This window comes from Protomyctophum bolini, assembly GCF_963924005.1.
Source record: "Protomyctophum bolini genome assembly, chromosome: 11".
Lineage (NCBI taxonomy): Eukaryota > Metazoa > Chordata > Actinopteri > Myctophiformes > Myctophidae > Protomyctophum > Protomyctophum bolini.
Window position 1 is genome coordinate 22,230,621 of NC_137872.1, and position 25,775 is coordinate 22,256,395.

Consider the following 25,775-nt stretch of genomic DNA (forward strand, 5'->3'; position numbering starts at 1 on the left):
TATTTCCGCCGCTGTATAAATGGAGCTTGATGCCTCGTTCTACACATTGCTGTACGTCAGCCCTTGACAACGGTCTAAAATTATAGGACATAAAGCTAGTTCACGTTTCTCAATGTGTGGTCATGTGAAATGGAACATTCTGCATAATACTTTCCAAGTACATTTTGATACCAACACTTTCGCACATTTACTCAAGTAAATTTTGAATTCCAGACTTTTACTCGTAACAGAGTATTTCTATATTGCAGTATTGATACTTTTACTTGAGTAAAACAATTTAGTACTTTTTCCCACCACTTGGTAACGATTCAGCGTCGGTCGTGAATTAGCAGGTTGTTACACAAAGATAGGAGGATCAAACTGACCGGCACTCCTCTTCAGAAGTTAAAAGGATCCGTGGCAAATAAGCCTTAATACATTAGAATTGCCCTCTATAACTAAAATGTAATTAAATATTTTATTTATTTTAGAAATAGGGGCGCTCTTATCATCTTATACATCATCATGACATAAAATAGACACTATGCCTATTTTCTCAGACACTGATGTAAAATTAACCATTCATTGTCAATGGGAGTTTGTTTAAAACCCATTTTGGGCGGGAACCCCTTTTGGTGTTAGCATTATTTTATGCGTTAGCTATTGAAAAATAGCAGATTTACAAGCTCATAGCGCGCCACCGAGTGGCGTGCTACGAGCTTGTAGGTCTGCTATTTTTGAAAACGACTGACATAGAAACATAGCTTTTTCAGAAAACTGTCAGGACATTTTTAGAATCTGATCTCAGGTCAGAATGGGTTAAGACAAAGTTAGTGGACGGTAACTAAAAGCTGGATGTAGGAGGGGCTAGATCCCCTAAAAGCGGCACCGTTTATCATGATGATCGTGTATGAGTCATCAAGTGTCACCAAGGTTCCATAAAAAGTCCATAGACTTGGCTGCCCCTACGTCCGTTTATGTGGCACCCACTACATCATAGTGTACTGTGACACCCACTATGACAGCATAGTAAAGAGTCCATAGACAAGGCTGCCACATGACGTCACATGGGCACACACAAAGCCACGCGTTGGGAGTTGCCTGCGCCGCTCAAAAACCACAACTTAGTACTTCCTATGGTAAAGACCACAACTTAGTACTTCCTATGGTAAAAACCACAACTTAGTACTTCCTATGGTAAAGACCACAACTTAGTACTTCCTATGGTAAAGACCACAACTTAGTACTTCCTATGGTAAAGCAATATTTTGAATGTTGTATTAGCACATGCATTCCATGGGAACACACATGGACATATGACATCATCAACTTGATGTCTCCCTAGGGAAAAATATTAACTATTTCTAAAATAAAGAAAATATTTAAGGTGTTTTTAATTGTAGTTATATATGTACAGTAGAGGGCAATTATAATGAATTAAGGCATACAAGGCTTATTTCTGATATGTCATCGTTTTGTACCGTTTGTTTCTTGTATCGTTGCTTGGTCTAGATCAGTGTTTCCCAAACAGTGGGTTTTGTTTCGACATTAAAAATAAATAAATACTTATTTAGAGAGAGAGAGAGAGAGAGAGAGAGAGAGAGAGAGAGGGGGGGGGGGGGGAGGGGGGGGGGTCCGTTTTAAAAATAAATAAGTAGTGGTAGTGAATATACAGTAGCCGAATAGAAGCTCACAGCTTGTAGATCTGCCATTTCCACCAGTTTGGGTCCCGGTCAAGATGTTGAATGTGTACATGGAGTACAATGGAAACAAATCAAACAATCAATTAAATGCTAGTCACAAAGAAAGTGTGTAAAATTGTGCCTTTGGACCGCCGGTCTTTGGTGGAGCGGCCGTTGAGACGCAGGGGGTTAGTGGGCTTGCTGGGTGGTGGGCTGCAGAGTGGGGATCGGCGTTGAGGTGCTTTGCACCGCAGTCTGGAAGAAGTACATCTGTGAGGAGAGAGAGGCATTAGAAGGACAATATCAGTCACCAGAAGCAGGGCTGTGTGTTTTCATGGTTAAGATTGAATTTGAAGTTACAACTTACAATGGGTTTATATACAGGTAGAAAGATAATATAATGAATACTGAATCAAGCTACATAAAAAAGCCTGATATAAAAAGCCCTGACCATTTTCAAACATGCTTGATATTTATCTGGATCACTACTGTATGGAAAGGCACAGCGGGGTCTCTCTCACCCACTCTCTCACACACAACGTGTGTGTGAGAGAGGGACGTGTGTGAAATTTGTCCTCTGCATTTACCAATCCTAAAATCACTAATAATAATAATAATAATAATAAAACTTTATTTGTATAGCACCTTTCATGACATGAAATGCAGCTCAAAGTGCTTTACAGAGAAATGGAGGATAAAAGAAAAGCATGGCAACAACATTAAAAACAAGCAGTAATGCAGTGAGGACATGAATAAAAAAAAAAATAATAATAATAATAATAATCATAATAATAATAAAAAATAAAAATAAAAGATCAATTAAAAGCAATGTTGTAGAAGTGGGTCTTGAGCTGAGCTTTAAAAATGTCTACAGAGGCTGCCTGACGAAGGTACAGTGGGAGCTTGTTCCATGCCGACGGCCCGTAGAAGCAAAAAGCTGCTTCCCCGTGTTTTTTAGTTGCCATTTTTTTTGGCAAAGCGAGCAGGCCGGCAGTGGAAGACCTTAGGGGGCGGTTTGGGACATATTTAGGCAGGCAGTCATGTAGGTAGGAAGGTGCGAGACCATTGAGAGCTTTATAGACAAGTAAAAGAATTTTAAAATCAATCCTAAAAACAACCGGAAGCCAGTGCAGTGATGCCAAAACTGGAGTAATATGTTCTCTCATCTAGAGCAGTTAGTACCCATTGTGCGTCACTCAGGGAGCAATTAGGAGTTAAAGCAGGGGTGTTCAAATGGCGCCCCCTAGTGGCCCTTGGAACAATAAAAAAAATATATATATATATTTATTGGGGGGGGGAGAGCTAATGAAAGTTACAGGTATGGTGTGTGCAATAGTGTGAGATTATCATAATGACAGTAATCTTTAATCAAATTCTATCATATTTATTCAAGGGCTTTTGGAGATAAATGAGACAAATCACATCGACACATTGATGGTATAGTGAGCCCTTGTGGCCACTCCACTCATAACTTTGAGAGTGTAAGAATGGAACCAAATGAAACCTGCAAAGGTCCATTTAAAAAATATATAGGAATCGTTAAAGGGAATCGGAATGGTTAAAATCCTAAAGGATCCCAACCCTGATTGGTGACACAGCCCTAGGCACTACCTTGCATCCGACGGCCAGCAGTGAGTGCAGCAGCAGGATTGTCACAAGGGTGGAGACGGCCGTCACCTTGGTGTCATTACGTACGACCGGCCAGAACGTCAAAGCCAGCACCGAGCCAGAGATCACCATGGCGACCACGATCAGAATCCAACGCAGCCACTCCACCGGGATGATCCACAACACCTGGTTTAAAACGAAAGACTAGCTAAATACAACTGTAATAATCATGTAAACATCACTGTCGCTAGTGGCCGCTATCGCCCTGGGTTTTCTATTGAAATAAAATAAAACAAACATTAAACAAGCCATAGAAACTTGGCTGCCACATCATTCTGAAAGCCAGACGTTGGAGAGGCTAGCGCCTCAAAATAACGACAAAACATCATTCTGAAAGCCAGACGTTGGAGGGGCTAGCGCCTCAAAATAACTAAACAACGCCTGCACTAGATTAACTATACTTCCCTGTCTGATGTCATCAACATGCGCCCTGTTTGTTCCCCGTCTGATGTCATCAACATACGCCCTGTTTGTTCCCTGTCTGATGTCATCAACATACGCCCATATATTTGAATGACCATGAATTGGCATAGCGGTTGGATCTGCGGTTCTGAAAAACCAGATTTCCATATATGCCTATATATAGGCATATGCTTTGCCTTCATCCTCTGAACTTTACTGACACAAAGACCACTGTAGATTTCCAGTTGAAGGGGAGCTGTCTGCCCGACCTATTGCAATGCTTTGTGGTTTAGGACAGTGCAGTTCCCACACCAGGCAGTGAAACAACCAGTGCTGCTAGCGACGCCTCTTTAGAAGAGCTTGGACCCCATACCACTGATGTGATGATGACACGTGATGATGACACATGATGATGACATGAGGATGACGAGAGGGTTGAGGGAGGCAGAAGGCTTAAAGCTGGACTACACAGACTACAAATGGCAGTATGGAGGATATCTAAGTGTTGCAGACTTTTCTGGACTCAGGTATGATTTGCAGGTGTATTTTTCACACCTCAAGTCCCCCTCCATAAACTCATGAAGAGGTTCCACGATGAAATCCGTTACCAAAACAATTCTGAAGAATGGACAGATCGAATCATCGAATCATCACCCCTTTAACCAGCCATACATAATGAGGAGACAAAGATGAACCAAGATCCTACAATGATCAACTACATCAGTGGACTTTCTCAGAAAAGAAAACTCACATCTGTAAACATTGTGACAAGAGTTTCTTTTGGTGGAGTAACCTGAAGACACACCGACGTACCCACACAGAAGAGACACCACTGAGTTTCAGTGAGTCCAGAAATCTGAAGAAACACCAGCTTAACCGTCACCGTGTGTGTGTGTGTGTGTGTGTGTGTGCGCGCGCGCGCGCAAGTCGGCAGTCTGAGTGGTGGGTCAGGCGCAAAATTGTATAGGCCACTGTTCTGTTGTGTGGTGGGAGCAGAGGAAGCATGGCAGTGGGGTAACACAGAGAATGTTCCTATGTAACTATATACATTTAAAAGTTTGGCTTAAAACTTGTCTATATGACCTTTAAGTATAGTGTAATGAGAGTACTTTTTCCACCACTGCCAAAATGGGGCCAAAATTAAATCAAAAGTTCCTGCCAAAATGAACAGTGATCAGTGAACAGTACAGTACTCACAGACGTAGGGATGTATATGAACAGGGAGTAGCCATAGACGCAGGCCGTCTCCAGGAAGGAGTATCCGCCGATCTGCCGCTCGGCTTCCTGCCTCCATTTCAGGAAGCCCCACACGGCCAGCGGTACCAGCCAGGCGTACATGAGGATCACTACCGCCGCTATGGACACTAACACACAGAGAACATCATGAGGATCACTACCGCCGCTATGGACACTAACACACAGAGAACACCATGAGGATCACTACCGCCGCTATGGACACTAACACACAGAGAACACCATGAGGATCACTACCCCTGCTATGGACACTAACACACAGAGAACACCATGAGGATCACTACCCCTGCTATGGACACTAACACACAGAGAACACCATGAGGATCACTACCGCTGCTATGGACTAGGGCTGTCAGAACGAATTTCATAATATGAAAGAAATTCGAATATTAAAAAATATATATATATTCGAAAGCTAAAATTGCCATTCGAATGGAGCTTTTATCATTTATTAATTCTATTTAATATTTTTATTTTGTTTTATGTTATTTTATCCGCTCACTAAATGTATTGAGTAACGAATCTACCGCTGTGAAATCTCCCATCTGCACGCACGCACACACGGTCACACGCGCGCCTCGTCACCTCCTCCCTCCTCTGCACGCATGCACACACGCAGTCGCACAGCGCGCTGCAACTAAGAAGAATCACTCGCATGTTTTATTAGTACCGTCGAGTCTGTCGCATATTGTGGACAGTTTGAAAATGCGGGTCCTACGTGCATTAAACCATTAACGTTGGTCCGGCTGGTTTCATTTTGTCCTACGCGATTACGTGAATCAGCATGGCTGCGCCTGCAGTAGGCTATTACCAAAACAAACACATGGTAGGCTACTTTTGTGTTGCACATGGAAAGCAACTGAAAACGACCATGGATATATTAAAGACAGTTCCCCTGTGCTGCTGTGCACAGCGGAGATAATGCAAAACTCCAGGTACGAACCAAAACACTGACTGTCTGAAGCTGATCATCCACGACTATATCTCCAGACTAGTCCTGCAGTCCCGCAATGAAGGAAAGACAATCTCGCCTCTCACTATAGTCCACTACAATGCCATTCTAGCCTTAAAACCTACATTTATGTGTTATTCAACAATTACTTTAGCGCAAAATATAGGCATCTCTATATATCTTCATTGCTATTTACTAATGATGGCCTGTTCATCGTGACAGCATTCCGTTTAAAAAGAAAAAGTTCATGATTCCTGACTAGCCTACTCACTACTCAGACTATACTGTATCAGAAGTATACAACGTTCACTGTAAAATGCATTTGCACTATAGACAGACAACAATCTTACCGTGCTGAGTGCACTGTGCTCAATAAAACAACAGTTTAAACGCTATTTTGTGCCGAAAACCATTATTACATGTTCTGAAAGTACCGCTTTGTCGTTTGGAAGGGGGGGCCCTCTAGTGGACAGAACGTGCATCGTCAAAACCTTGTTATTCTGTGTATTATTATAGGCTAAATATGAGCTAAAATACAATGTAAATATTCGAATATATTCGAAAATTACAAATAATTAAGCAATGAAATTCGAATTGGATTATAGAGGTGAACTGACAGCCCTACTATGGACACTAACACACAGAGAACATCATGAGGATCATTACCGCTGCTATGGACACTAACACACAGAGAACACCATGAGGATCACTACCGCCGCTATGGACACTAACACACAGAGAACACCATGAAGGATCACTACCCCTGCTATGGACACTAACACACAGAGAACACCATGAGGATCACTACCGCCGCTAACACACAGAGAACATCATGAGGATCACTACCCCTGCTATGGACACTAACACACAGAGAACATCATGAGGATCACTACCCCTGCTATGGACACTAACACACAGAGAACATCATGAGGATCACTACCGCCGCTAACACACAGAGAACATCATGAGGATCACTACCCCTGCTATGGACACTAACACACAGAGAACATCATGAGGATCACTACCCCTGCTATGGACACTAACACACAGAGAACACCATGAGGATCACTACCCCTGCTATGGACACTAACACACAGAGAACACCATGAGGATCACTACCCCTGCTATGGACACTAACACACAGAGAACATCATGAGGATCACTACCGCTGCTATGGACACTAACACACAGAGAACATCATGAGGATCACTACCGCTGCTATGGACACTAACACACAGAGAACACCATGAGGATCACTACCGCCGCTATGGACACTAACACACAGAGAACATCATGAGGATCACTACCCCTGCTATGGACACTAACACACAGAGAACACCATGAGGATCACTACCGCTGCTATGGACACTAACACACAGAGAACATCATGAGGATCACTACCCCTGCTATGGACACTAACACACAGAGAACATCATGAGGATCACTACCGCTGCTATGGACACTAACACACAGAGAACACCATGAGGATCACTACCGCCGCTATGGACACTAACACACAGAGAACATCATGAGGATCACTACCCCTGCTATGGACACTAACACACAGAGAACACCATGAGGATCACTACCGCTGCTATGGACACTAACACACAGAGAACATCATGAGGATCACTACCGCTGCTATGGACACTAACACACAGAGAACACCATGAGGATCACTACCCCTGCTATGGACACTAACACACAGAGAACATCATGAGGATCACTACCGCTGCTATGGACACTAACACACAGAGAACACCATGAGGATCACTACCCCTGCTATGGACACTAACACACAGAGAACATCATGAGGATCACTACCCCTGCTATGGACACTAACACACAGAGAACACCATGAGGATCACTACCGCTGCTATGGACACTAACACACAGAGAACATCATGAGGATCACTACCGCTGCTATGGACACTAACACACAGAGAACACCATGAGGATCACTACCCCTGCTATGGACACTAACACACAGAGAACACCATGAGGATCATTACCGCTGCTATGGACACTAACACACAGAGAACACCATGAGGATCACTACCCCTGCTATGGACACTAACACACAGAGAACACCATGAGGATCACTACCCCTGCTATGGACACTAACACACAGAGAACACCATGAGGATCACTACCGCTGCTATGGACACTAACACACAGAGAACATCATGAGGATCACTACCGCTGCTATGGACACTAACACACAGAGAACATCATGAGGATCATTACCGCTGCTATGGACACTAACACACAGAGAACATCATGAGGATCACTACCCCTGCTATGGACACTAACACACAGAGAACACCATGAGGATCACTACCGCTGCTATGGACACTAACACACAGAGAACATCATGAGGATCACTACCCCTGCTATGGACACTAACACACAGAGAACATCATGAGGATCACTACCGCTGCTATGGACACTAACACACAGAGAACACCATGAGGATCACTACCGCTGCTATGGACACTAACACACAGAGAACACCATGAGGATCACTACCGCTGCTATGGACACTAACACACAGAGAACACCATGAGGATCACTACCGCTGCTATGGACACTAACACACAGAGAACACCATGAGGATCACTACCGCTGCTATGGACACTAACACACAGAGAACATCATGAGGATCACTACCGCTGCTATGGACACTAACACACAGAGAACACCATGAGGATCACTACCGCCGCTATGGACACTAACACACAGAGAACATCATGAGGATCACTACCCCTGCTATGGACACTAACACACAGAGAACACCATGAGGATCACTACCGCTGCTATGGACACTAACACACAGAGAACATCATGAGGATCACTACCGCTGCTATGGACACTAACACACAGAGAACACCATGAGGATCACTACCCCTGCTATGGACACTAACACACAGAGAACATCATGAGGATCACTACCGCTGCTATGGACACTAACACACAGAGAACACCATGAGGATCACTACCCCTGCTATGGACACTAACACACAGAGAACATCATGAGGATCACTACCCCTGCTATGGACACTAACACACAGAGAACACCATGAGGATCACTACCGCTGCTATGGACACTAACACACAGAGAACATCATGAGGATCACTACCGCTGCTATGGACACTAACACACAGAGAACACCATGAGGATCACTACCCCTGCTATGGACACTAACACACAGAGAACACCATGAGGATCATTACCGCTGCTATGGACACTAACACACAGAGAACACCATGAGGATCACTACCCCTGCTATGGACACTAACACACAGAGAACACCATGAGGATCACTACCCCTGCTATGGACACTAACACACAGAGAACACCATGAGGATCACTACCGCTGCTATGGACACTAACACACAGAGAACATCATGAGGATCACTACCGCTGCTATGGACACTAACACACAGAGAACATCATGAGGATCATTACCGCTGCTATGGACACTAACACACAGAGAACATCATGAGGATCACTACCCCTGCTATGGACACTAACACACAGAGAACACCATGAGGATCACTACCGCTGCTATGGACACTAACACACAGAGAACATCATGAGGATCACTACCGCTGCTATGGACACTAACACACAGAGAACATCATGAAGATCACTACCGCTGCTATGGACACTAACACACAGAGAACATCATGAGGATCACTACCGCTGCTATGGACACTAACACACAGAGAACACCATGAGGATCACTACCGCTGCTATGGACACTAACACACAGAGAACACCATGAGGATCACTACCGCTGCTATGGACACTAACACACAGAGAACACCATGAGGATCACTACCCCTGCTATGGACACTAACACACAGAGAACACCATGAGGATCACTACCCCTGCTATGGACACTAACACACAGAGAACATCATGAGGATCACTACCGCCGCTATGGACACTAACACACAGAGAACACCATGAGGATCACTACCGCTGCTATGGACACTAACACACAGAGAACACCATGAGGATCACTACCGCTGCTATGGACACTAACACACAGAGAACACCATGAGGATCACTACCGCTGCTATGGACACTAACACACAGAGAACACCATGAGGATCACTACCGCTGCTATGGACACTAACACACAGAGAACACCATGAGGATCACTACTGCTGCTATGGACACTAACACACAGAGAACATCATGAGGATCACTACCGCTGCTATGGACACTGATGATCATAACACTGAATGTCAGATTTTCTTCAGAATATGTATGACACTGATTTACTATGACACAATTAGGAGTCCACTAGGACAGTAGTTCTCAAATGTTGTATTTTCAATGACCCCCTTAACTCTGAGTGTACAAATAGAACCAAATGGACCAAAGGGTCATGACGTGTGACAACAGTGACATCCATTTTTTCAATGGCTACTGTAACACGTTCAAAATGTGTTTTCAGCTAACCTATGATCAACCTTGCAACTCCCTGTGAAGGAATCCATGTGGAAACCACGCATCCCACCACAAGCTCCAGGAAACCCTGCTGTGATTAGCCAGTAGACGCTGTGATTGACAGTTCTCGTTTTTGCAGCCTAAACCTAACCTCAATAAAACTGCCTAAACCTAACCTCAGTAAAACTAAACCTAAACTTCCAAATAATGCTGAAACCACATGGACGTAAAACTTAGTTTCACTTCCTGGTAGGGACTTTTCTCTGCCTCGTAGCTCTGTTTATTGTATCATTGAAATTTCGTCCTGAGACACGGACAGTTTTTCTATTACCATTATTAAAACATGAGCTTTTGTGGATCTTACCTCTATGGAACTGGGGTCTGTAGTGGTATGAGGGGTCTCCCATCTGGCTCAGAAAGGTAGACAGGTTTCCGCTGATGGCCACCGAGAAGACCAGCGTCACACAGATCCAGAATGGCCCTACACACACACACACACACAAAGAGTTAAACTCAAAGAAATGGCCCTAACGAATTCTGAGGCTGATTATCATTTCCATCTTGTTTTTACAACGATTTCTAGGTGAATTTTATTGTTTATAATGTCAGATGAGGTCTGATGTGGCCATGCAAAATGATTGTGTCCGTGGATTGTTTTTTTTTTTAACCACGATTTTACGTGAATTCTTGTTACAGTGCAGTACTGATTAGTGCGTCCAGGGACTCCCGGAAAGGGACACAGTTGCGTCCATTGTCAAGAGAGGTCCCTGCACGCCGCATTTGGCCCGTGGGCCGGCAGTTGAATATCCCTGCTAGACAGAGTCGTTCTGGATTAAGAGTGTCTGCTAAATGCCTAGATTGTAAATTGTAAACACATCACTGCAACCACACAACCCTAACCTAGTCTACAAAAGTAAGACAGTCAAGCTCCCAAGCTTCCTTCCCCCCGACATCCGCTTTCTCCATACCAACCCGTCTACTGCCATACACAATGAATCACAGATATATTTTCTAACTTTTTTCCCTTCCCTTTAAGAGAGTTACATCACTTGCATAGACTCCCATTGTAAGAATGGAATGTGGAAATGCTCATTCTATCTCAATGAGGAAGTTCCAATCGTAGTTCTAATGTTTGGCACTTCCTCATTGAGTTTGAACGAGTGGCGAGATCAAAGCACATTTCACACTGAGCACTAGAACTATAACAGCAGTTGTTGAGCAGCCTGCACTGCTCAGTTCACACTGATGTGATTATTTGTAAACATGTGTTCTGTATGACTACTATGACTAGTTGCATTGATATCACAGATATGCTGTCACGACTAGCATTCATTAACAAAAAGGTAAAAGGAAAAGAAAAGCAGACATAGCTGATCTACAAGCTTACAACGTGTCACGATAGTGACGCAAGGCTTCTGCCAAGTACATCAAACACTATTGACAAGTTTTGTTCCTTTGTTAGTTTTTGCATTTGAATATCTCCCACTTGGCATGTGCTCATTGTGCTGCACCTGTCCCATGTGGGTGGAAGGAAGGGGGAGGGGGATCCTTCCTGGGGGTTTGTTTGTTTCTTTTCCTGCCAAGTGTGAGGGTCTCTGAGGACGGAACCTGTTAATGCTCTTGACATTGGTAACCGTGATTAACCGCATTGGACCCTAGCATCCCTAGTCTGGGGCAACCATACAGCTACAATAGCAAATCTACAAGCAACTAGGCCTGTCACACTTACAGTATACTCGTCTAATCTCAATGGCGAGACATGGCCAAGGTCCCCAGCCCAAACCCCTGACTAGACTTAGTAAAACAGATGTGAATTGCACTGTTCTTCTTGGTGCGTTCTTTTTCAATTTACAGTAAGTACACAAAGTATAAATAGCAGTTCTGAGCCTGTAGATCGTCTATTTTTAGCAAATGTTCCCCCAGAATAAGGATGATGGGGTTCAAGTGTTTAAACGCCAAGTAAAAAAGTTCGGTCCTAATGGGAAACGGATATTCTCTCAAATTTTCCTCATGACGTACTGGATCTTAGAGTGAGACCTCACATATTTACGTAGCATAATATCACATAAGGTTCTAAAAATTAACAATGTCAATCAGACGTGACGTGGATGGTAACATTATTCATAGGGGTGACCTGAGCCAAAAACGTTTGAGAACCACTGCTCTAGACAATATGAAACAGTGCTTACCATATAGATCTGGGTTGTTCCTGAGGTAGTGTTTGATAAAGTTCCTCCCAGGGAATGGCATCACCGACCCTTTGACTCTGTCCAATACCTGCAATGTGTCAAAAGAGTGAAAACCAAATGGTGACATCGGTGACAACAAGCACCCCTAAATTAATATGTATTTCACCAAAGAACCCCATCTGAAAATGTTTTGTGACAGGGACCGTCAGAAGAGAAGATCTATTAAAAAGAAATTAATCTAAATTATCCAAACATATTTCATTTTTTTCAAGATTTCTCCAAAAATAGCTTGTAGATCTGCTGTTTTTGAATAGCCAACATATAATCGATAAGTTTGCTACAGATATTTGTGATGCCATGTTAACTAACTTTGCTGGGCACCCACCCATATAATTACATATTTTTAAAAGGCCATTAGCCTATTATCTGTGTAGCACAGAGTGGTGGCCCATTCGTACCTGCATAGTGTCTACATTGAAGAATGACTGGTAGTATTCAAAGGTCCAGAATCCACTGGTTGGCTGTGGGCCTCCTAGGAGCTGTTACCACAGACATGACAAAGAGATTGTAAAGATTTTATTGCATCTCATCTCATTTTAGAGGGGGACCCGTAACATACAAGATACATAAGACGTACAGTACACAGACAATATACAAACACATATATAAATGCACAGACAGCTTGCTCAGCCTCTCCCACCCACCCCACCGACCACCACATCATCAGCTGTTAAGTGTGGGTACTCTGGGACCCCCCGGTGTGCGAGGCACCAGTCCCACCGGAGATGGTGTCCCCCCGGAGGTGGATGGTGGTGCATGGCCGGGCGCGGGCGCCCTCGGCCGGGCAGACGTCCCCAGGGTGATGCCCCTCGTCCCTGCCTGGCTGTGGGGGTGCCCTCGGCCGGGCATCACCCTGGGGACGTCTGCCCGACCGAGGGCACCCCCACAGCCAGGCAGGGACCAGGGGCATCACCCTGGGGACGTCTGCCCGACCGAGGGCACCCCCACAGCCAGGCAGGGACCAGGGGCATCACCCTGGGGACGTCTGCCCGACCGAGGGCACCCCCACAGCCAGGCAGGGACCAGGGGCATCACCCTGGGGACGTCTGCCCGACCGAGGGCACCCCCACAGCCAGGCAGGGACCAGGGGCATCACCCTGGGGACGTCTGCCCGGCCGAGGACGCCCCCACTGCCCGTCCCCTCCCAAACTACTTCAAAAACATCAATGATGTCCACCATCACAACACCAGAGGGTTTGGAGCGACTACACCGCTATAGTGAGCGAGTGGAGCACACAAGTGGACTGACCCCGGAGCTCTCCTCCTGTCCCTCCTCGTCATCTGACAGCTCCACCTTCACGTCTCCTCCAGTGGAACCTCTCCGTTCGTCTCCTGCAGGAGGCGAGGTGACCAGAGGAACAGTGGACGCTCCCGGTGCTGCTGCAAGCAGGCCTGCCACCTCCTCAAAGTCTGTGCACACACACACACACACACACACACAGTTAAGTCATCAAAAGTACAAATTACAAAATATGTTTTCATTTTAATTGTACAACTGTGTGTCACACAAGAAAGCAGCAAAAGAAAGTTTGTTATAGGGACGTTACAAGGTTTCCATCCTACAGGAATGATAATATGAATGCTTTAAATGTGTGGAAAGCCTACCTTGGAATTTCAGATCATCTGGACTCGCCATTGTAATTGTGGAAAAACTGCAACCTCATGCAAGACCTATAGGGAACAATTTGAAGGATTAGATTAAATATTCATATTATGTCATTATGAACAGAACAGCACCCCTTCATCATCCTGGTGAAACCAAATCATTACGTATTGTATTTGGTCACAGACAAACTGAACAGCTTGTGTCAGGGAAGAGAAGATTTGTTAAAAAACTAAAAAAGGTTTTCCAAACTATTTCGATATTTTTCAAACATTTTCAAAAATAGAAGATGAACAAGTTCAGAGCATGGCACGAAGTGACGTGCTGTAACCTTGTCGATCTGCTATTTTTGAATAGCTACCATATAAATGGATAAATTGGTTAAAGGACAACTTTGTTTTTGTTTTTTAGAATTTTTTTTGTTGTTCCTTTTTTTCAAAATAGCAGATCTGTTTTACTAATTATTATTATCATTATCATTATCAACTTGTGCCGTGATTGGCTGGATTCCTGCGCTGTGATTGGTTGAAAGAGGTGTCATGCCGTGAGGTGATTGGCTGGAGGGTGTGTCGTTGGCCAATCATTTGCGTTGTTGATAATTAAAATATGTGGTGATTGACTAGCCAATCATTGGTAATGATTGGCTAGTCAATCAGATTTTAATTTGCTACGAATGTCATGTGTCAATCTGCACTGTGGTTGGCTGGAAAGTGTATTACACCACCACGCTATGATTGGCTCAATTCTGGGCACTAGAATTTTGCATAACGTTTGTGCCACATGGGCCAAATATAAGGGAGGGAAGGAGGAGAGTAAAGGAGAGCCATATGGATTGTCTATACCAAATTGTCTGTGGTGGCTGAATTCCTGGCTCGTAATTGACTTTGATTGGCTGAATTCCAGGCCTGTGTGAGGGAGGCTGAGCTTTGCATAGCCAATATAAGTGGCGGTGCACCCGCTTCAGATGCCATCAATCCATTCAAAGGTAGAAAATCACGTTTAATCAGGGCTTTCAATAGTCAGTAGCCAGCTACTGCGGCTACTGATGGACCAGTAGGTTTGATGCTCTGGGAAAGAGAGGAGAGCTAGATGTAAGCCGATATAGTAAATGCCAGTGAGTATACTAGGGGAGGTGGTGGGGGGGGGAGGGAGGAGAGAGAGAGAGAGAGAGAGAGAGAGAGAGAGAGAGAGAGAGAGAGAGAGAGACGCAGAGTGGATGTGCAGGCCTACGTTGCTAGATGTGAGGATGGAGAGAGAGAAGGGAGAGAGAGGGATAAGAGAGATGGAGGGGAAGGAGAGAAAGCGAGGGGGAGTGATAAAGGAGAGGGGTATAAATTCAAACATGTAATTTACATAGTAGGCTACATACATTAGGTTAACCACTTAAACTCTCTAATCTAGATTTGGGAAAACTTGATTGTGAGTTGTCTGCACTTTGACCGCTTTTTTTCTGTCTACATTAATCTCTTTGCCAAAATCAGCCAATCTACAAGCTCACAGCGTGTCACGTCATGACGTGTTGTGTGAGCTTGTAGATCTGCTATGTTGGACTAATGCCCCCCAGTGAGCTCCAGTGATTCGTAAATACAAAAAATGTACAGCCATTTTCTGGATGTGCCTTTTTTCACTTGTAAATAAGGCCCTTAATTTCAGCGAGTTGGCAACTTGGCAACCATTGTCTTGTCAGATCAAACACAACACAGCTTGTTCGAAATGTTTGCGTTTGAGTGTTTACCAGTAATACCAGCACACACAGGTGGAGTTCATTCACATTAAACCACTGGATTTCCACACAACAATGACCAATTAGCGTTAAAGGAACTAAACATCATCGAGCTTTGTTAACATGTATAATGTAATGTTATATTATGTAGTATGACAGATTACCTTCACATCACGGTAACAGCATACAGCAGCTCAACGCGGACGTACACAATGCTGTCACGTGACCCGGACACGTCGAAAGCCTCTCGAGGCGAACCGCGTGATTGGCTGCTGTCTGTGTGGTCACTGTGGTGCATGCGCAGTGTGTCGCAAGTTCGCAACATGAGCAGAATGATCCATATTACACTATAATATAACTATGCTCTACACGCTCACTGTGTGAGATACAAGTTTGGCGACGCGTTGTGACCTTGTAGATTTGTTCATTTTGATCACATACACAAGTGTACATATTTATCAAATTGCAAACCTTCTATATTTCTAATATTTGTCACTTTTTAACATGCTTTCGTCCTTTAATGACACATCACACACGGACGGTCCAATCAGCGACGCGATTTGCAGCAAAGATGGTGCACACACAGAACTGCAGGCTCTGTAAAACTACAGATGTGGACGCTACCCCCGTACCCCGCTCTTTCCAGCAGGTGGTAGCCGAGAGCACGAAAGACAGTACAATGAAATGTTGAACTACCAAATATCCCACTTTAAACAAAAGAAGGCTGCCGGACTAAAACGATTGCCAAAAAATAATTGTGATTATCTAAAATAATTGAGAATCGATTGGAGTGGATTATTTGTATAATTGTGACGCCATGCTTGTTCTTGAACCAGTGGTTCTCAAAGATTTTCATTTCAAGCAGGACACGCAGTCACCCACATGCATGTTGTTAAACATGTTGAAAGAAAGAAAGAAAGAGATTTTTTTTTTTAAACTGGGGCCGGTAAACTGCAGCCGAGGACCGAGGTAGTAGCACATCTTTCCCTTTCTCCACCATCTTTGTCACACAGCCACAAGCGCGTCATGCGCCATCTTGCCTGCCCTGCACATGAGCGCTGACATTGAAGTTCCTGTCTCTGTCACAATCATATAACTCCTCACAATGAAGAGCTCATGGGCGATGAAGGTGGTGGTGATGATGAAGAGGAGGTCGTTGTGTACCGCCGTCACTGCGAAGGTCACCGCGACACGGTGGGAAAGGGTTAAAAACAGCAGAGCAGGTGAGAGACTAGCCTCGGAAAACCAGACGTGAGAGACTGCCAGACTGGCCGATCGCTGTGCGTGTGCGTGTGAGAGAGAGACTACAACGTGTATGCGTGCATACTGCACACACTCACTCACTCAACTCTTTGAGGTTGCAGTTGAAATAAAGCACAGACATTATTAGTACATTACTTTCTCTGTTTTCTTCCCATGCACACTATAATGTAAATATGATGCTTTATTAAACGTCATTGACTTATAAACAGCGGATGATCCTGTATGTAGCTACTATCATGAACTGACTGTTTCGCAAATTATACTTGAGAACCAGTCTGAGCGCCACCTCTGAAAGGTGTGTGTGTGTGTGTGTGTGTGTGTGTGTGTGGTCCGCTACGGTGTGTTGGTACTGGTAAGAGTGTGGTTCTCACCTGCCTGTGTATCTCTCCATGCGTGTGTTGGTAGGTGTGTGGTGTCGTACCGTGGTATCGGACTACAAGGAGGCCTGCAGGGAGGTGGTGGTCGGCGCCTGGGAGCGACCCCTCAAAGCACTGACCTACCTGGGCCTGCTGGGCGGAGCCTCGGCCTGCGCATACACCAATCCCGGCGAGGACTCCCTCCGCACCGCGTACCTCGAATCCTCCAACCAGCTGGGGCTCCTGTCGCCGTGGATACGCAACGGCGCCTCCGACGGCCACGTGCAGAGCCTGACCAAGCTGCACAACGAGGGACGGCTGTGCCACCTCAGCCTGGGCGTGGCCTCACTGGCGTGGCGCGCCGACTACGACGACTACGTCAATCTGTACGAGGCCAGCTGCAGCAACCTAACGATACCGTGGCGGGAGCTGCCTCAGCGCGTGCTGGACGTGGGCTTCGCAGGTAAGGTTGAACTTGTAGATTGACTATTTGTTGAGGGTATAAAATGATGAAATTAATGGCTTATGTTTTACTACATTAATATTGTAACCTCGAGGTAGAGATTGTGTAATCAGCCACTAACATCGACGTTCTGTTCTGTTCAATTCAGAGAAAAACGCGTTTTAAGATAGCCCTTATAATGGCGGTAGAAGTCAGGGAATCATTTCATTGACGGACCACAGTGTATCAGAGCGTTACCTATCAGCGAGGTCGCTGAGCGAGACCATTCTGAATCAATAAAAACCTAAAAACACATATAGTGACATATGGTAACAATAGTTGATAGTTATAATATATAAATGAAAAATATATATGTACTATATTTACAGGACGCTGGTGGATGCTGGACAAGAAGATGAAGGACTATGACATAAACGAGGAGGAGTTTAAGAGCCTCCCGACACACATGAACACCACACTGCCCCCCACTGTCCAGGAGGTGGAACGCAACGAGAGGTTGCATAAGGCTTCCTGGCTGCCTCTGAAGATGGAGGAGGAAGTGGCGGAGCTAAAAGAAAGCAGTCAGGATGCTGCTGTAGTACCGGAAATAGTGGAAGAAGAGGAGCAAAAATAAAGCTCAGCGCAGTGAGAATTAAAAAATAAAATTAAGCAAACGAACATTAAAGGCGAAGCAGACGAGCTCAAATCTGCCACTTATATCATGGGGTCTTCAACAGGGGTTTCGAAACCCCTAGGGGTCCTCAGAGTTACATTTGTTTCTTTATTTGTTTGGAACATTAGCTGAAAGTGCAGATCTACAAGATTACATTGGCTATTTCCGGCAAAGAGGCAAAACGTTGAAGACGATCAACACAAGATCCCTTCACAAAAATTGCATTATTTTCGGTGAATGTTTGCTATCATGATGTGGCCAGAGCGGGGACGATGGTGTTCATGTGGTAAATTGACCAATCATGTCTCTCGTCTCACTGGGTGTGTGCTGTGTGATATATGACTTACTTGACTTGTGATAAATAATGTGTGACAAATACTTTGGACTGGACTCATAATGGGCTCTAGGCACACACGCCATTTTGGAAACAACTTGGGCCCCTTCCCCACCTCCTTCACAGGTTTTACCGATGACTCATAATGTCGTTTAGGGCAGGGGTTCTCAACATGGGGGTCGCCAAACTATTTTGGTAGGTCCCGAGATTATTGCACCTGAATTGCTGGAAAATGGAAATTAAGAGTTTACATAGTACACATAGTACATGCATAAAGTTTCCTTAATGATTATATGTGGTTTCAGTATTTATTTCTGTTTGTCATTATTGTAGTGGTCAATTTGTATTGGGGGAGGGGCCAAAGCAATTCAGGGGGGGTCCCCAGTCAAAAACGTTGAACCCCTTGTCTAGGGCAGTGGATCTCAACATGTGGATGCAGGGCCTTATGTGTTGAGCAGAATTGTTGAAGTTGATTCTTTGTTCGCATTCTCACCTGTACTTCAAGTTTGCATCATTCTTGCATTTTTAATTTGCTGCGTTCACACTGCGCTGTCAACCGCAGCAGGGAACTTTATCAATGTGGTCAATTCATAAACTACACAGTGAAATCTATGGTGTTAAAATTGTACTCTGAGTACTACTTGGGACGAAAAGTTTGCTTCATTTCCTTTATTTGATGCGGATTGCATTCACACCTGCAGTGAATCGAAGTCATGTGCGCTTAGAAGCTTGGCGAACCAGAATTTGAATGAGCCTTCACACCTGCCAAATGAAGCACACTTCATGACAATATGCAGCAGGATTCATTTTAATTGTAGTATAATATCCTGGTGTTAAGGCGACCGAGATCATGGATTTCACATTGCCATGCCAGACTTTCCGATCCTTCATTACCATCCCCAGTTCCTGCTTACTGATGCATCTGTCCCTATAGAGCGTCGCAGTCCCTCCCCCTTTCAGAACAACGAGTGGCCCAGGAAATAAATCCCAATGCATTTTTCCCCATAGGCATTTCTTAAAGTATTTATTTAAAGACGGTTACGCCACGGACAAAGCCAACTCGGATCGTGACAAATCATGACAATGAACGCAATGTTTTGGGCCGATCAAATAATTTATAAGAAGAAAAACAAAACAAATAGTGTTGTCTCCTGCCTTTATTTTCTTCTTTCTAATGATTTGATCGGCCCAAAATATTGTGTTCATTGTCATGATTTGTCACGATCCGAGTTTGCTTTGTCCGCGGCGTAACCGCGGACAAAGCAAACTCGGATCGTGACAAATCATGAATGCCTAAGAAATCATGAATGCCTAAGAAATGCCTATGAGGAAAATGAACAGCGATTTATTTTCCGGGTCTCTCGAGGGGGCGGGACTGCGACGCTCTATAGTCTGTTGGCCCATCAAACTGGGTGTCCTTGAAATTGAAAAGTTTGAGTATCATTCATTCACTGTTGACACTTAATACATTATTCTCTCAAAATGCAGTGTCTACCCTTCGCCAATAGATGGCACTGGGGTTTCTGAGTTGGTGTCATTGAAATGTACTGTAAGTGTTGAAATGGCATTTGAATAGTTCTATTCTGGCATTATCTATTCCATTTAGTCTACCCTCCTTTTAAAGTACTATATAATGTTTTTTTCCCTTCTTCCTTTTTCTCCAGGTAATGTTTTAACTAGCACAATTGGAGTTGGGCACCCTAATGCATATTTGCACCTTGCCCTTTTCGTGACAAAGACCCCCCACATTAATTAATGTATTTAGGTATAATCCTATCCTAGTGTATTCCAGTGTTTTTACCCTTTTTTCCGAATCAGAAGAGCATAGATGCTTGCAGAATGTCAACAAAGCCATGTGGACGAATGTCTTATTTCTACAGCTTTTTGGGTTGCCTGTTAAGTAAAGTGTGACGACATCCCCCATTTAAAGCAGGCCCAACCAGCACTGCAGCAGATGAGACATTGTAAGCCAAGGAACAGAACAGGGGTGCAAAGTGCATTTCATTTCTTCTTGATTATTTGCTCAAATAATAAGGGGGTGCCTGGGTGGGCACCCACCAAAGATTTTATCTGATTGGATGTATTTTTATGGTGCTCGCCTCTAGGTGAGGAACTGTTCCGCCTGCCACAAAGACCGGGCCTATTATGTGCATGCAGAATTTCAGGTAAATTGCATGGTAGCCTACGTTCTCCTTCATGATATGAGGCATTTTGTTTAAATTGCATGGTAGCCTACGTTCTCCTTCATGATATGAGGCATTTTGTTCAAAACTGGCCAATCCTGCAAATTTAGGAAGCCAATATTAGCCAATTAGGATAGAATATGAAATATCAGACAGATCCGTCTCGATCAAGCCCCCAATAAGGCTATCCAACGTTGAAGCTGCCACTACCTACTGGCGAAAAGTGGAACTGCAGCACGTTAATGGAGGTGGACGGACATTCAGTGACGTCATGTGCGTAACGTGCGTCATCCCGTACCTCAAATTTGAGGTCCGGGCTTAACTTCCACTCGCTCGAGCCATTGAGTTGTACTACTTCCGGCAGTCTTCCGGGTGCTTCAAAACACAACTGAGCAAGTGCAACTTCTATTGAAATGAATAGCTTGGGGGCGGGGCTGTAGCTCTGGTCCTTACACAACGTTTCAATGTGTAAGTTACACATCGAAACGTTGTCACTTTCTATTTGCACCCTGTTATACGTAATAAACCAGGGGCCTAAATCGTCTGAGCTGCTCTAGTGCCTTCGCATGTTATCTGTCCTGCTTCTGAGATGCACCAGACTGGCCTGCTATAGGCTAGAGGCACGGTTGGAACTCCCTTCTATATTTTATGCAAGCTTAGAATAATCAATGCGTATAGCTTCACGCCGCGTTGTGAGCTTGTAGATTGGATTTGCACTAATTATTAAACATTGGTTTTCTAATTTATTACATTTCTTGGATTTTTCTAAATTACCCAAAACATTTATGCAGGTGGTGGTGCACATATCCAAGGAAGGTACAGGTCAATCTTTTACTTTCACTTTTTACATGGGCCAGTTTTGAATTGGAGCCGCCCCAGGCGATTTTGAAGGTGAATAGGGATTCACATTTCTTTAGTGGCATAGGAGCAAAATGAGTAATAAGTATTGAGTACATAAGTTGAGCCTTTGCGTACGCCTGTAAGGTCGACGGGGCAAAGGCAAGTGCTACTGCTAGCCTACGAAGTGCTACGGGCTAAGATGGAGTCTGAAGATGTGGGTTTTTAGACTATGGCAGAAGATTGGGAGTGGGTCTGCAGTTCTGATTGCAATCATCATCATTTACGAGAGTTTTATGAACCAATGTATTTATTTGTAACTGTTTTGTATGTTTTTAATTGTTGTTTGTCATCTACTGGCTACGGCTGTCAATAAAGTTTTATTCATAACCGACCGCGGTCGAGATCATGGATTCCACAATGCTATGCCAGACTTCCCGGTCCTTCATTGCCACCCCCAGTTCCTACCTACTGAAGCACCGGTCCTTCATTGCCACCACCAGTTCCTGCCTACTGAAGCATGTGTCCCTAGCGATGACTTCAGGGAACGACAGCTTTCTACCTCTGGTCCGCCCTGAGGCAGGACTCCAGAGAAGGAAAGATATAACCTCATTGTCAGCTCTGTAGCAGTGGCCGGCAAACTGCGCTCTTCTGGATCGGACCAGTGAAGAAACACGGGGAAGGTTGCCGTATATTAGATTAGTCGATGGGTGGCTCTTCCAAGACAGATTTTGCGCTCTCATTAGAAGGCGGGTGTCAAATTAAGTTGACAGTAAAAAGTGGGTATTAGTACCCAGGTTAATTGCAAAACATCAAATTTCAATATATGAAGTTCACATGACTACACTGGTACAAAACTAGTTAATTTCCTGTATACTCTGTTGATGTAGCCTGGGTTTGTTGTCTGTTCTGACTCCCTGTTTGTGAGAAGGCCTATTAATTAACCACTTAATCTCTATATAAAGTTAGTGGTATAGTTTAGTGGTTATAATACTCACAAAGAGGTTAACCCATTGATACCTGAGGCCGAATCTGGGAATGCCTTCTAGGACACCTTCAAATTCTTATTTTTTCCACCAGGCCGAATGCATTGGGAGAGAGTATGTTTTGCACTCCGTCCGTGTGTGTGTGTACAGCTAATCTCTGGCACCATTAACCTGGTCGATGCCAAATTTTGCACACACACTCCCTGGATGCCAACGATGAACCTCTACCCCAAATCTTCCAGAACGGCCTGTTATAGCGCCACCAGGAGGCCGACTTTTGAAAAACAATTTTTTTGATATTAATCCTCCAGATTCTATCCAAAAATCCCACAAATCATTAACTATCTAGTCATGTGTTCAAGCCGGATCTGTCCAATATTTCATATTCCATCCTAATTGGCTAACATTGGCTTTCAAAGTTTGCAGGATTGGCCCGTTTTGAACAAAAAGCCTCAAATCATGAACGCAGCGTGCAATTTACGTGAAATCTTTCACAGTCTTTCCAACTAGGCTGAGGAATATATCCCACCCTTTTCACATTGGTCTGTTATAGCGCCACCAACAGGTGGACTTTTGCAAAACACATTTTTGGGACAAAATGCCTCAAATCAACAACGTATAGGTTTCACCAGTACTCAGTAAGTATAACATACTTAACTCCTATAGCGCCATTGCTGTTGATTAATGCCAATTGAAGCCTAATTTTGATACTAACGCTTAGCTTGCCGTTGATTAATGGCAATTATAGTGCATTCGATCGATCGAGCCATAATGCTACTTACGTTAGCCGGTTAGCTAGCTATGTTGTTAGCACAGCACTGGATCGTCCATCTTAGATCGTCGTCGCCATAATAATCCATTCTATTCAAGTGGAATTGGAATCCGAATTAAGAGTTCATAAACTGGACCCGAGTTATAGCTTGCACTATAGGAACTATTTATTTTCTCTCTTTGCCAAAAATAGAAATAGCCGATCTACAGGCTAACAACGTTGTGAGATGGTAGATTGGCTGTTGGGTACTGTTCTTCCCAGAATATGAATGCCAATTGGGTTCAATTGGTTAACACTTTGTTTCCCCCGAGTCCTCCTGCATTTGGGTCAAGCTTTGAAAACCCTTAACACCCGTAAGGGTCTATTTGGTTCCATTTGTGCACACTGAGTTTTGGTTTCATGTAACTCCTCGAGTTACACACCTGTAAAGGTCCATTTGGTCGCATTTGTGCACTCTGAGTTTTGGTTCTATTTGTGCACTCTCAGAGTTACAGACCTGTAAGGGACATACACAGTGATGTAATTGAATCTTCCTGTCAGCTCTGTCTCCACCAATGATGTTCCATAAACCTATAGCCCCTGCCCCTCCAACGTTGTGGGGTCAGTGAGGTCGTTGGTGGTCAGGTGGTCTGACAGCCACTGCACACCACTGCACACACGCACACATGCATGCACACATGCACACACTCATGCATGCACGCACGCACATAAACAACACACTTAAGGGTGTGTTGTTTATGTGCAACACACCCATAATATTACAAACCAAAACTCAAACAAAAAACAAACCCTCCCGGTGTGAAGGCTGAAGGCGGTAAGGTTATGGGCTTTGTCTTGGGGATTTAGAGGTTAACTGTTTGGGTCAGGTAGTTGTGGTTAAGGTTAGACTTGGGTTAAGGACTCAGAGTTAGGTTAAAAGTTAGGTCTAAAGTTAAGGTTGAGTTAGGAAACTGGGCCTGATTCCATGACTACTTACAGTTTATGTAGCTATTGACAGGGAAGGAGGTATAATGCTACTGCGATTAGGGTATCCCAACGTTAACATTCTGCAATGTGTGCCAAATAAAAGGAGGCCTGTCCTGTTTGTTTGGCTAGGGGGGCTATAGCCCCTATAGGTTTAAAATCACTTACAGTAGCATCCGCTCTCAAGTTCTACCAAAGCTCGTAGATCAGCTACTTTCTGGGAAGATAGTAATGTAGAGCAAAAACAGCAAGGGCACTATGCATGCGCATGCATAAAGTGAGTGGCAAATCGAATGGCAAAGTGAGTGGAAAATTGAGTGTAAATTCGAGTGGCAAAGGGAGTTTGTTTAATGCAATCAGATAAGACTTTTCTGTTTGGATGTATGGGCTATCAAGGCCAGAAAGTATAGTATTTGTGTCACTCAGTAGGCGTTCCTGCATAACTTCTGGGTATGATGATGACGTCACACGCATTTATCTTCTATAGAGCCCTGAGGGTCTACGGTCAGTACCATATAGGGATTAAGTGGTTACAGTTACGGTTATGCATTAAGGCAGCAGGTTTAAGTAAAAATGTATGTAGTAAATAAAGAAGTTCTGATTTGAATTCACACACGTATCCTAACGTATAGTATATGCAAGTGTGTGTGTGTGTGTGTGTGTGTGTGTGTGTGTGTGTGTGTGTGTGTGTGTGTGTGTGTGTGTGTGTGTGTGTGCATGTGTGCATGCAGTTTATAGTGAATAAAATCTATACATCCGTCTGGAGTGTTTGGAAGGTGGGAGCCGAGGGACGGAACACACGCATGCACGCACATACACACACATACACACACATACACACAGACACACACACACACACACACACACACACACACAAAGGGTGGAAACGCAGGAGTGGAGGAGGGGTGTTTGTGGGAGAGAGAGGGGAGGAGGGGGAACAGGGGCGGGCGGGCGGAGGAAAATGGAGCAGGGCAGGAAGTGGGGGGCGGGTG

General features: G+C 44.3%; 2 protein-coding genes across 3 annotated transcripts in view; one reads left to right on the plus strand and one right to left on the minus strand.

Moving 5' to 3' along the window:
• Window positions 1-1,230: 1,230 nt before the first annotated feature.
• Window positions 1,231-25,775, minus strand: part of yipf2 (Yip1 domain family, member 2) — a 35,289-nt gene continuing 10,744 nt past the window's right edge. The window contains exons 1-9 of one of the 2 annotated variants that reach the window (XM_080777088.1): window positions 16,139-16,192; window positions 14,254-14,319; window positions 13,898-14,058; window positions 13,047-13,127; window positions 12,589-12,676; window positions 10,764-10,880; window positions 4,929-5,095; window positions 3,273-3,455; window positions 1,231-1,931 (exon numbers count right to left, since the gene is read on the minus strand). In XM_080777088.1, the coding sequence (XP_080633214.1) occupies window positions 1,851-1,931; window positions 3,273-3,455; window positions 4,929-5,095; window positions 10,764-10,880; window positions 12,589-12,676; window positions 13,047-13,127; window positions 13,898-14,058; window positions 14,254-14,284 (909 nt within the window). In that variant the 5' untranslated portion in view covers window positions 14,285-14,319; window positions 16,139-16,192 and the 3' untranslated portion in view covers window positions 1,231-1,850. Of the gene's footprint in view, window positions 1,932-3,272; window positions 3,456-4,928; window positions 5,096-10,763; window positions 10,881-12,588; window positions 12,677-13,046; window positions 13,128-13,897; window positions 14,059-14,253; window positions 14,320-16,138; window positions 16,193-25,775 lie in introns of those variants that run through there. The other variant, XM_080777089.1, reaches the window with a different exon arrangement.
• Window positions 17,025-19,332, plus strand: timm29 (translocase of inner mitochondrial membrane 29). Its single transcript, XM_080777148.1, has 3 exons — window positions 17,025-17,197; window positions 17,643-18,056; window positions 18,425-19,332. Exons 1-3 carry the CDS (start codon window positions 17,080-17,082, stop codon window positions 18,667-18,669), a joined length of 777 nt encoding a protein of 258 aa, XP_080633274.1. The 5' UTR covers window positions 17,025-17,079; the 3' UTR covers window positions 18,670-19,332.

Coding starts and splice junctions, on each gene's coding strand:
- timm29 (XM_080777148.1), top strand. CDS start 17,080: ATGAAGAGCTCATGGGCGATGAAGGTGGTGGTGATGATGAAGAGGAGG. Junction 17,198..17,642: donor GGTTAAAAACAGCAGAGCAG/GTGAGAGACTAG, acceptor GTGTGTTGGTAG/GTGTGTGGTGTCGTACCGTG. Junction 18,057..18,424: donor GCTGGACGTGGGCTTCGCAG/GTAAGGTTGAAC, acceptor CTATATTTACAG/GACGCTGGTGGATGCTGGAC.